This window comes from Lytechinus pictus, chromosome 11 (assembly GCF_037042905.1).
Source record: "Lytechinus pictus isolate F3 Inbred chromosome 11, Lp3.0, whole genome shotgun sequence".
NCBI classification, from domain to species: Eukaryota; Metazoa; Echinodermata; class Echinoidea; order Temnopleuroida; family Toxopneustidae; genus Lytechinus; species Lytechinus pictus.
In genome coordinates, this window is record NC_087255.1 from 9085467 (window position 1) to 9098127 (window position 12661).

At 41.1% G+C, this 12661-nt stretch overlaps 2 protein-coding genes across 2 annotated transcripts; both read right to left on the bottom strand.

The window, feature by feature from the left end:
* Positions 1-455: 455 nt before the first annotated feature.
* Positions 456-1847, bottom strand: LOC135155967 (uncharacterized). Its single transcript, XM_064106609.1, has one exon. The coding sequence runs from the start codon at positions 1845-1847 to the stop codon at positions 456-458; it is 1392 nt and encodes a 463-aa protein (XP_063962679.1).
* Positions 1848-1919: 72 nt separating this feature from the next.
* LOC135155968 (uncharacterized) lies at positions 1920-3032 on the bottom strand. The gene has a single exon (XM_064106610.1). The coding sequence runs from the start codon at positions 3030-3032 to the stop codon at positions 1920-1922; it is 1113 nt and encodes a 370-aa protein (XP_063962680.1).
* Positions 3033-12661: the final 9629 nt, after the last annotated feature.

Consider the following 12661-nt stretch of genomic DNA (forward strand, 5'->3'; position numbering starts at 1 on the left):
AATGACTTCAAAATGCTCATATCGCGATAAGTTCAAAGATCACTGCACAAGGTTATCTAAATTGATCCTATCCTTGCAAAGACAATTTTTTATTCAATTATCATAAATTGCATATATTTCACAAGTTTCTCTTTCTTCTGATAAATAGGTCCTGACTTTAAGTTCTACATCAGCATAATCAATAATGTCTTTTCAGAATAATGTTCAACCCTGAGATAGGTAAAATATAATTATGCTAGTCTTTGTTTGAATTTGCCACGGTTGACGCCTTTCTTGCCTGGAGAGTCTGGAGAAATCTTCCAAGCTGTCACAAAATAAGTGAAGAGTTTCCTTTGGCATCAAGCACAATGCGACTAATTTGTAGATTGCGATGTGAAGGTTTCAACGTTTCGAATTTACACAAGAGGTAAGTATTCTCTTGACTAGTATTCAAAGGTGTCTGCTAAAGGTTGTATTTAACTCTGAGTCATCTTCGAGACATCTGGTCTGACTGTTACTTCTGGAAGTAGCTGTAGCTTCCTGTCTAACAGAAGTAAGAGCTTCGAATTCACATCTTCATCATCATAGACCTTTGGTGGTTCTCTTGTTGGAGGCCTGCTGCTGACGATGCCTGTGATCTTGGAGAAAAGCTCTATCAGACCTTCATATTTCTCAGGAGCTGCATCAAGAACCACTTTAGCATATGAGTCTTCCAGCATATACTTCATCTCCTCCCTGTAGTTAGCATATAGACAATCATTTTTATCCAGTTCAGTCTTCAGGGAGTCTTGTCTGCTTGTCACTTGAGGATTATTTTGCAGATCCTGAGTTAGGGTGTGAGATGGAAGTTGGCAATTATTATCATCTCTGTCAACTCTTTCGAGCTTATAAGTTTGACGTGGTTCGACTCCCAGCGGTATGTTTCCTGCAGCAAAAACGAAGTTAGATGAAGCTTGATGAATCAGTAGATTACTTTCATTTCCTAGTGGTCCATTTAACGTCCACCCAAGTGCTGTCCTGATGGCATAGACTTCACCTGGAGCACCTGTTCTGACTTCCAGTGGCATCAGAGCTTCGGGCATATCCTGTCCGATAAGTAAAGATACCTCCTTTCCTGTTGTCACTTGGAGATCAATACCAAAAAGATGTTGATATCTGGAGATATCTTCTTCAGTGGCCATGTTCACTGCACTGATATTCAGGCTTGGACGTGCAAGGAACTCAGCTTCTATCTTCTTGCTTGATGTACCAGAAGACCCTTTTACACTCAGCTTCACTTCTTCGCATTCCATGGTGTGGTTAGGAGCTTCTAGTGTAGATACTGATACGATCTTCTTTCGTCCCTTTGTCTGGATCTTCTCTGCTATTTCCTGTAGACAAAATGAGTTTGTGGAACCAGAATCCAACAAAGCAAAGGTCTCAATAGTTCCTCCTACTTCACCTGGGACACTAACAATGACCGGTACTATCGGAAGAGCGATTCTGCTAACTCCGGCCCCCATGGCGCTACAGCTGGCATGGGATGATACATCGCTGTCAGTTTGAGTAGACGCATCACTTGCACTGAAAAGTGTAGGGCGCTGTGGAGACTTCATCCTTCTCCCAGTATGGAGAAACTTTGTATGTCTTTGATCGCATCCTCTAACAGTGCAGGTTCTGTTGATGTTGCATCTAGACGAAATATGGCCAGGTAAGAGGCAATTGAAACATAATCTGTTCTTGAAGGCAAAATCAAAGCGGTCATCTGGATTCATGTTTTTGAACTCCTGGCAGCCAAAAAGATCATGGATTGCATTACACATGATGCAGTTCTGAGTTGATGAATTGGCCGAAGTGGTAAATACGCTCACCTGACCTCTACCTGACATGGTTCTTACTTTGTCAGTACTTCCGCTCTTTTGTACTCCAGTAAGAAGGGCACCAAATACAGGATCATTGAGCTAATCCGCTGCATCAGTGATAAAGTCAACTGCTTCTTGGATAGTAGGCTGTCTTCCAACATCTCTGATTGATTTCACATGACGTACCCAGTGGCTCTTCAGGTGGAATGGCAAACGTTCAATGATCTTCACCAATTCACTCCTACAGCTAAACTCTCGGAGCATTCCTATTGCCATCAAGGTTTCACCACAGGTCTTAAGCTGATCGGCGAAATCTCTCAGCTGTTTTGGATCATTTTGTATGACTGGTCCTTCTGTGATCTTCTTGATCCAGGCATCACAGATCTTGAAGGCATTTCCAAATCGATCAGTCAGTAGCGTCATTGCATGTAAGTATCCATCATCTGGATGCATCATTAGACAACAATGGATGATTTCTTTGGCAGCTCCACTACACAGATGATATAACTTGAGTAGATTGGTGTTATTGTCCAATGAACATCTACCAATGACGCTGTCAAACGACCGCATGAATTCATAAAAATTCAACGGGTTACCATCAAAGGACATAATGTTGGCAGTGGAAATGGTGATAGCTTCCAACAGCTGCTGATGTTGTTTCTGTCTTTGCTGTAAGTGATGGAAAATGTCAGAATGCATCTTACCCATCATCTTATCACTTTCATTGGTTGAAGAATTGTTACAAGTTGGTGTCAGTTTTGTCATAGCCGGCATTGTCGAATTGTCCTTTGAAGGTTCGAGCTTAAAAGGTTCTTCAGTCTTGTCCTGTTCTAAAGGATCAGTCTTCCCTTTGACCTTAACATCTGACTGTGTACCTTTATAAACTGCTTCTTCTGCCTCTGCTACCTTCAATTTCATTTTCAGAAGAAGTTCAGCTTTCCTTTGTTTTAACTTGATTTCCTCAAGCTCAAGCTCTTGTTGCTCTTGAAGAGCCATTACTTCTGCTTCTAAGGCAGCTCTCCTAGCCCTAGCTCGAAGCCTCCAACTAGCTGACGTGGTACTGCTACTACCCCTCTGACTCACAGAGTCTTCGGGCCTGATGTCATCTCTGTTCATAAAGTCACTGTGCATCTTGGCACTGTCCATCTTTACACAATCCTCCGACTTACTATTGACCTTAAAGGTGACTTCTTCATCTATGCTGCCTTCCATTGCAGTGACGTACTTAAAGGAGGGTGACACTCAAGACACTCAAGCTGACATTGAACTGTAGATGTGGCGTGTGATACGTCGAAACAAACCAAAGAATCAGACCGAGTCTAGACTATAGTGTTGATGAGAATGACTGGTTCAATCTGCAATTTAATACAGAATAAACAAAACTTGTGTAAGCTGAAATGACTACATATCATGACGCATATAACTATAAGACAGTAATGGCTACAGATTTCCAAACAACAACCAATAATGACCTTGACAAGTTTCAAGGTCACATATCAAGTATAAGCATATTATGAACGTCATGTATTGATTTATTTACCCTACATTCATCCTTTCTGTAAAACAGTTTTCATAATAAAAGAAATAAACTACTATTTTAAATGCGTATCTGTTTACTTATTTATGTTTACATGGGTTATGACAATGCAGACATCACGTGCCCGAAGGCGCCAAATTCAAGTTTCATACACAACTACGTATACCGCCGCGTACGCTTTCTATTACATAATGCATGCATGTACACGTATACGGCGTTTTCATTAGAACAAATACACTGAGCCTACATAACTTTGCCATATTAATTCGTAATAACTTAAACCATATTTCAGCATGCCACTCGGCTTATCTGAGAATATAAACAATAAACTTCAAAATAAACAAAATAATACTTACGTCATTGGGCTCGTATCACGAAATTTAACAACTATACGGACAAGCGACACGCTTTCCATGACTGTACAAAAACAATACGCCCTCAATCGGTGAATTCAAATCTAAATAAAATTCAATTTACAAGACGAAACAAAACATTATCAAAAGAAATTAGAAATTACTTAAAACTTCATCCTGTACACGACAGCCAGTATTCCACTCGCTTATCTTAATACTAGTAATTTGCATTTTAGCACTCACTCTTGTCATTTTCTTTTGTCCCAATTAACAGAGTACATAATACTGTCAGTGAATGTGGTTTTTTTATATATTAAAATGCTTAACTTATTACATACATGACATAACATGATACATTTCGTTAGCAATCATGTTTTCATCCATTATTTCACTAAAAATCACAATTACTTGCAAAATGCTCAAGGTTACACAAGTGGCATCATTCAGATTCGTAATCAGCACCCTCGAGTTGACAAGAAACCATACAAAAATATTGTATAGATGAAAAAACGAGGTTTGGTCAATTTTCTATGGGGCCTATCCTGGACTATAGGTTCAAACTGTGATCTTTACCTTTAATATCTCAAAGATAAATCAGTGTACAGATCAAAATCAAATACAAGAGATGAAGGGCAGCATTTGCACTATGGTAGAGGGCCGTAACATAGAAGCTTTCTGGTACAGTTGATTCCTCGTATTTATGCATTTTTTAAGACTTCGATGAAACAGTTACTAAAGATGAGTACAATAATTACAATAACCTAATTAACTTTGCTAATCAACCAGCTTTCTCAAATAAAACAACTGGATAATGCTTAGGCAACTTTGCTAAAAACAATTAATTAATCAAAAGGTTTCATGACAACTCCAACATGTTCATAAAATGTGCGATTTTTGCTATTTTTTGTTAATTCACAGAACGTCTGTACACATACGATTTCCGTACAGTCTACGTTTACAGACCCTATAAGCTCTCTATGACATTAAAATGAAAACATAGTTCGTTACACGACTCCCTTCTCTCTCGAGCTTGGTCCCCAAGCTAATTATTACAGACTGTCAACTAATAAACAAAAACAACCAAAACAACTATAATTTCAACTTTAAATTTCGACACACAATAACAACTTTGTCATATAGTTTCTTGTGACAGGTAATTCAGTTCATCTTTCTAATACATAATGTAAAGCATCACTGAAATCATGCATTAATTAGAGTCCACAAAGTCAATATTTTCGAAGTAACGTATCCATACAAAGCTTGAAGATTGCGATCGAGTTCATTATCATGTATCCTTCTGTACTGAAAACTTAGTCCTGGTTATAGTTTGTAGGAATCTCATGTCACAAAATAATCCCGCAGGTATGTAGCAGGTCGTCTGTCACGAGAGGGATACCGTCTCGCTGAAGTTTCTTTTTCAGATGTGGTTTCTCCTATGGCAGTGGGTAATTGTTCATTAGCTGTACCCCCTGCTGTTGCACCATCTGTTGCATCGTCTGCTGGACTGTTGTCTGGTGGCTCTCCAAGTACATCGACATTGGGTGGAATGTCTCCTGAGGAGCTTTCCAAAGTGTGGCCGTCTACCGAAGCTTCATGTGGTTCACCTGCAAGGGTATCATCTGCGGCCTGGCTTCTGTCTGGTGGATCTCCAGGCACATCCTCATCGGGCACGACGTCTTCTGGGGAACTTTCAGTATCTTGGTCAGTTGTCAACGTGTCATCTTCTGGTCTCTCAGATGGCTCTTCACCTGCTGGCGTCTAGTCTGGTGGGTCTTCAGGCACCTCGCCATCTGGCCGGATGTTTGATAGGGAGTCGGTTGTGTCGTGATTATGCATGCTGACACCCCCTGGCGAACCTTGTCCTGATTCTTCATCCGTTGAACTCTCTGCTGTCAAGTCACCTCCACGGGGTCTGAATTCCCAAGTCGGAAGCCTAATACCTTGATGGGGTTTCAGCCTATCAATGTGTACTACCAGTGGTTTAGACCTCCGTGACTGTTGAATCCTAACTGTGACATCTGACAGGCGAGTAACCACTAGGTAAGGGCCAAGCCATCTTGGTTGCAGTTTTGGGCAGCGACCCTTTTCTCTGGTCTTCTTTCGAAGCCATACAAATTGCTCCACATCATAAGGAACTGTATGCACCTTCCTGTCGGTCTCGGGAGGGGGAAGATCCCAGTCCATAGGCATGGTTGTCTCTTGCACTAACATTAGCATGTTGGGCATTTCACCGGTTGCAACCCCTGTGTTGATCGAACGCTGTACCAGACTGGTCTTCCCTAGGTCATCTCCAAAATCCTGTAGCAATGCTGCGACTTTTCCACGCTGGTGGTCAGGAAGTTACTCTGTACTTCGTTGATAGAGATCTTCTGGATGCTTAGGTACAGAGTTCGACATCTGGTCAGACTGAGGGGCACGGGCTTCCTCTATACCTTCTGCATCCGCTGATGGAACCCCAGCCGTGGCTACTAGCAGGCCCTTCTTGCTCAATTCTGTCAAACTGGCAGGGGCTTCCAACAATGCGACCCCACTGATGGTCTTGGAGTCACATCCAGTCACTTCTCCTTTGAGAACAACATCATGCCCGGCAGGGACAATATTGGTTTCGGAGTCCACGGCTCTGCAGCAAAATTGCCTTCTTGGTCCTTACATGGGATGGACTGCTAAGGTGTTCGAAGTTCCATCCTATGACAGTCTAATTCAGCATGCGTCTGAATCAACAGGTCAAGACCGATGATACCCTCATTCTTCAATGTAGCCACGGACAGTTCGACCATTAAGACCAATCCTCCAATGTGCAATTCCATCGCAGCTTTTCCCCTTGTGTCTAAAGGCGATCCATCAGCCTGCTGCACCGTGTTAGTCATTTTCTCCAAGATTGGCTGTTTTTCCTACTCGATCATGTTGAAGACATTGTCAGCAATAAAAGATTGCGACGATCCAGTATCAATTATAAATTAAACTGACTGCCCATTGACTTTAGACTCAATGAAAATGCCTTGCCGCTTGATGTTTCCTGACGTACCAACTCGACTCCTGGTTGGCCATCCTGTTTAGATGCTTGCTTTCTGTTCCTCTCTAAACTCCCTTCATCTTGACTGGAATGACTGGGTTCCACCCTCTCAGTATCTAGTAGATTATTTGGGCAGTCTTTCTTGAAATGTCCAGTTCCATGACAAAAGTGATAGCGTTTGGTGCGTGTCTCTTCATAAGAGCAATTTCGGGCGAAATGTCCCTGTTGTCCACAGTTGTAGCAGACTCCCTCAGACTGTCGTCTCTTTTGAAGCTGTGGTCCAGTGTTGCCTCCCTGTGATGCACCGGTTACATGTTTGGTAAGCAAATCCAACCTAGCTGTAAGATCAGCTAGCATCTTTTCCATCTTTCTGACGACTTCTGCTGTGTTGGGGCTAGCAAAATTAAACTGACTGCCCATTGACTTTAGACTCAATGAAAATGCCTTGCCGCTTGATGTTTCCTGACGTACCAACTCGACTCCTGGTTGGCCATCCTGTTTAGATGCTTGCTTTCTGTTCCTCTCTAAACTCCCTTCATCTTGACTGGAATGACTGGGTTCCACCCTCTCAGTATCTAGTAGATTATTTGGGCAGTCTTTCTTGAAATGTCCAGTTCCATGACAAAAATGATAGCGTTTGGTCCTTGTCTCTTCATAAGAGCAATTTCGGCGAAATGTCCCTGTTGTCCACAGTTGTAGCAGACTCCCTCAGACTGTCGTCTCTTTTGAAGCTGTGGTCCAGTGTTGCCTCCCTGTGATGCACCGGTTACATGTTTGGTAAGCAAATCCAACCTAGCTGTAAGATCAGCTAGCATCTTTTCCATCTTTCTGACGACTTCTGCTGTGTTGGGGCTAGCAGGGCTCTGTGGCTGCTCATTGCTTGTCAGTGCCCGACTGTGACTGTGATGGTGAGATTGTTTGAATTCGCTCCGTTCTGACTCCATCATAAGGAATGCCTCTGTGTTCAGAGCCGCCTGTATGGCCTCATCAAAATTACGTGGTTGAGCTCGAAACAGACCTTCTGGCCATCCCCGCCAGGTCTCGGATGATTTGCCCAAGTTCTTGGAGTGTCTCTTGTGGCTTCATACGTCGTGCTCTTATCTCTGCCAGAAATACATCAGCCTTCCCTGAAGGACCGAAACGTTGTTTAAGTCTGTTGACCAACTCCTGATATGGCAGCTCCATCTCACCATGCTTCGCCAACAGTTTCAGTGCCGGACCCCTCAAACTAGCTGCCAGGAAATATGATGCCTGCCTGTCCGTCCAGTTGCTGATGGCAGCACATGCCTCGAAATGCTCCAAGTAATCAAGGATTGGAGCCTTCCCGTCGAAGCGATCTGGTAACATGCATGGCTATGTATTAATGTCATCTGTTGGTCCTTTGAAAGATGGTCGATTATTAAATTGACCATGGTGGTCACCCATTCGGCCAGGGAATTGAAAGTGTGCTGAGGCAGTTTCATCCCTAACTGGAAACAGTTGGTACATCTGAGGACTAGATGACCCAGGAAAGGAATGCCGGGGAAGGGGCGCATTGACTCGAGGGCTCTGTCGAATTCCCTCTACTGTGTGGTCAGACGTCCTAGGCAGGTTATCAAATGTTTGGTGGAAGTTTCCTACAGGCGGCATGCGTGGATAACCGACAGGAGGTGTTGAGTCACCCGCAATCTCTGGTGCGGTACTCCCTCTGATCAGCCTTCTCGGTTGAAGAAATGGTTCTATTTCTCGCACTCCGTCATCCATAGCCGATGTCCTAACGCCAGTGGAAGGCATGCTAGCAATTCCTGTATCACCAGAATGTTGAAAGAGCGGAGTGCTCTGCTGTGAGTGATGATGTGGCAGTGGAGACCCAGATGTTCGTTGCAAATCAGTGAGTTGTTCGTTGATTTCTGTAATATGGTCTTCCATTTGTTGGATCAGCTCCGCAGGTGTTAAGCAGGAATCCCCTGTACTGCTTCCATGTTGAACAGCTTAACTCAGACAATGGTGATTGTAAACTGTTGTAAACCGATTGGTATTTCTCCAACCAGTTCTGAACCGACCAGTCCTTCGCCAACGAGTTCTGCGCCAACCAGTCCTTCGCCCACCAGTTCTGCACCAACCAGTCCTTCTCCAACCAGTTCTGCACCAACCAGCCCTTCTCCAACCAGTTCTGCACCAACCAGTCCTTCGCCCATCAGTTTTGCACCAACCAGTCCTTCGCCAACCAGTTCTGCACCAACCAGCCCTTCTCCAACAAGTTCTGCACCAACCAGTCCTTCGCCAACCAGTTGATTCAGCACCAACCAGTCCTTCTCAAACCAGCAGCAATCCTACTTCTGACACGTGTGACGGCCTCGGATCCAACTTCCAGCTGACACGGTTTTCTTGTCAGGATGCCACCGTGCCTGACCGTCAGTTGCGTTCGTTTGGTCAAAGTATTTGACCGTTGCTGATGGTTTATGGAAAAGACTGGTTCACAACCATCACCAACCGTCGACTCTGGTTTCTCGGCTCCAGTCAGACCATCCGTCGACTGCAATCGATCGCCGCTCTCGTCTCATTTCAATCAATCGGACATCCGTCGACCATTCATTCACCATCATTCGTTCCATACACCAATTATTTGTTCCTTTAGCGCTCTAAAGAACGTAGTCCAGAGTGTAGATTCAAACTGTGATCTTTAACTTTAATATCTCAAAGATAAATCAGTGTCCAGATCAAAATCAGATACAAGAGATGAAGGGCAGCATTTGCACTATGGTAGAGGGCCGTAACATAGAAGCTTTCTGGTACAGTTGACTCCTCGTATTTATGCATTTTTTAAGACTTCGATGAAACAGTTACCAAAGATGACTACAATATTAACAATAACCTAATTAACTTAATCATGACAACTCCAGCATGTTCATGAAATGTGAGATTTGGCTAATTTTTGTTAATTCACAGAACGTCTACACATACGATTTCCGTAAAGTCTACGTTTACAGACCCTATAAGCTCTCTATGACATTAAAACGGAAACATAGTTCGTTAAATATAAATAATGTTTGTGCCTAAAACACAAAATTTTGCACAATTTGCATGAGAAAAAAAGAGGAAGAAAATTCCGTATGAGGCACCTTTTCATGCATAAAATTCACTTATTTATCAAAATATTTTATTCAAAAGAAATAATCAGTATAAAAGAGTAACGTTTACTCTTTCATATGGTTCAAAAATAATCAATTTTACTCAAGGAGAAAGTGGTTAATTTCTTTGAGAAACAAAGTCTCACAATTTACGAGATTTTGCAGGGACATGAATTCAGCCACGAGAGGACTTGAATAAATCTTGCTCATTTGCTCATTAACTCAGGGCTTGCAGACTGACTGCTTACATGTGATCATATCAAAATGACAAGTGAGAGCCTCGCTCTCACATTGCCAATTGAGTGAGATGTTAATCTATTCAATATGATAACATATAGCTTTAACCCTAAGAACACGGGGGGGGGGGGCTGATTCCCCCGACATTTTTCGCGATAAATCCGCGGCGCAATTTTTGTTGACCACGTCGCTCACTGACTTTTTACTCTAAAGTCTCGCACAATTCTGAGACCAAAATTGTGACCCCTAGCCACGCAGTTCCGAAATCACGCAATATTTCGTAAGCGCATGCAGACCGCAAATTGCTCAAAAACATGAAATCGTGTACAAATCCAATGCAAATAGTGTTTCGAGCCAAAATTCATAAATTTATCATTATTTTTCCATTCAGTGATTAAAACCAATTAATTTCTTCTTGTTTATGGTCAAAATAATGTCACCGACAATTAACATTTAATAAACAATAAAAAGCAAAAAGTTGAAAAACAGAGAAATACATAAGAAATTAGAAAACAATAAAATACATAAGAAAATAAACGTGATGTTGATTTTTTTAAAAGTAAATTTGATCAGATTCCTGTAAAGAGTCTGTGAACCAAAAATTAGCATGTTAGGGGCATTATTTAGTTAATCAGAGCAAACTGTTGTTTTTACGAATAAATTGGCATAATAAATTAGCAATGAGATTTTTTGCAGAATTTCATCATCTAGTTTTGTAGATTATGTCATGGGTAACGCGCGTGCCAATTTTCATCGCAATCGCGCAATTGATGGCCGAGATCATAAGGGGGGGGGGGGCTGAATCAGCACCCAGTCTTCTTAGGTGTCGAAATAGCCCAGTCTATATTTAGGGTTAAAGATCCCGTTATAAAGTCAATATGAACAATTTACTCTGCTCGCGATTCGATTTTTTATTTTTAAAAAGAGATATGCACCATGTTCATTCTCACTAAAAAGTGCTGACAATAAAAATCTTTATCCTGCGCTACGCGCTCGCATGATTTTATTAGCTCAGATGCACATCCTCTCCATGAAATCCGGCAAACAGTCCTTGGTATACGGGGGGAGATGTCCAGGGGTAGATGTCGAGGGGGGGGGGGGGGTAGTAAATGTCTGGGGGCAAATATCCGGGGGTAGATGTCCGGGGGGGGGGGTAGATGTCCTAGGGGGTACTTGTTCTAAGGGAGTGGATGGCCAGGGGGTAGATGTCCTGATACGCTCCCACACATCTAAATAGTAGTTGTTGTGAGTGGTCTGCTATAATATTGTTAGGATCGGAGGGAATTGCATGCCTCCAAAGATGAGGTACATAATGAAACCATATCATACTACATGGTTGTTAAAGGGATTATTTCACTTTGTGACCAATTTAAAAAAAAAACCATATTGCTCTATGAAAATGGTATGAACATTTGACTTACAGTTCGAAAATACCTATGTGAGAGTTTGGGATCATAATATATTCGGGAAGGGTTTTTAAACGACGAAATTCTGGGGCGATGTTTGGAAAGAAAATTTCACTTTTTGACCGTTGAGTCACGATCTATATTCAGTTTAAATCGAAATTACACAGCGCCACCTTGTGATGTAAGCGATAAAGTAGGTGGAGTTATCACGTTGACATTCGCACTGTCGCGAGTGTGGGCGGAGCTTGTGGGGGTGTTTTTTTATGCGATGCATGCACGTGCATCCGATGCATTCGCTCTCGAAGCGGTCTGTAAAGGATTTCGTGGGCCAGCCTTGTTTTGCGAACGTTGAACATACCTAGACGTACGGCTCTAGCTACCTAGCTCCTCGGGAGTGCTCTCCACGACATGTTTTGTGATGCGAACGAGTATGGCACGCTTATAGGGAATCAATTAAATATATATTTCACTTGAAAAAAATATGTTTCTCTTCTACTAAACCATTTCACTCAAAGAAATTTATATTTCACTTTTCAAAAAAATATATTTCACTTTTATAAAAAAAATATATTTCACTTTTCAAAAAAATATATTTCACTTTTCAAAAAAAATATATTTCACTTTTCAAAAAAATATATTTCACTTTTCAAAAAAATATATTTCACTTTTCAAAAAAAAATATATTTCACTTTTCCAAAAAATATATTTCACTTTTCAAAAAAAAAATATTTCACTTTTCAAAAAAATATATTTCACTTTTCAAAAAAATATATTTCACTTTTCAAAAAAATATATTTCACTTTTCAAAAAAATATATTTCACTTTTCAAAAAAATATATATTTCACTTTTCAAAAAAATATATTTCACTTTTCAAAAAAAATATATTTCACTTTTCAAAAAAATATATTTCACTTTTCAAAAAAATATATTTCACTTTTCAAAAAATAATATATTTCACTTTTCCAAAAAAAATATGTTTCACTTTTGAAAAGAATCATTTCACTTGTTACATTTTAATTTTGAAAGAAAACAAATCCTTTCACTTTTGTTGGATATCACATGCGGCTGCCGTATTAGACCGTACGTAAAATTCATCTATCTATCTATCTACCTACATGATATATCTATCTATCTCTCTGCCTAATATATATCTATCTGTTTAAATCTATCTATCTATCCATCTA

Excerpts from the sequence above, each read along its gene's own strand:
- LOC135155967 (XM_064106609.1), bottom strand. The coding sequence starts at position 1,847 with ATGTCAGGTAGAGGTCAGGTGAGCGTATTTACCACTTCGGCCAATTCA.
- LOC135155968 (XM_064106610.1), bottom strand. The coding sequence starts at position 3,032 with ATGGAAGGCAGCATAGATGAAGAAGTCACCTTTAAGGTCAATAGTAAG.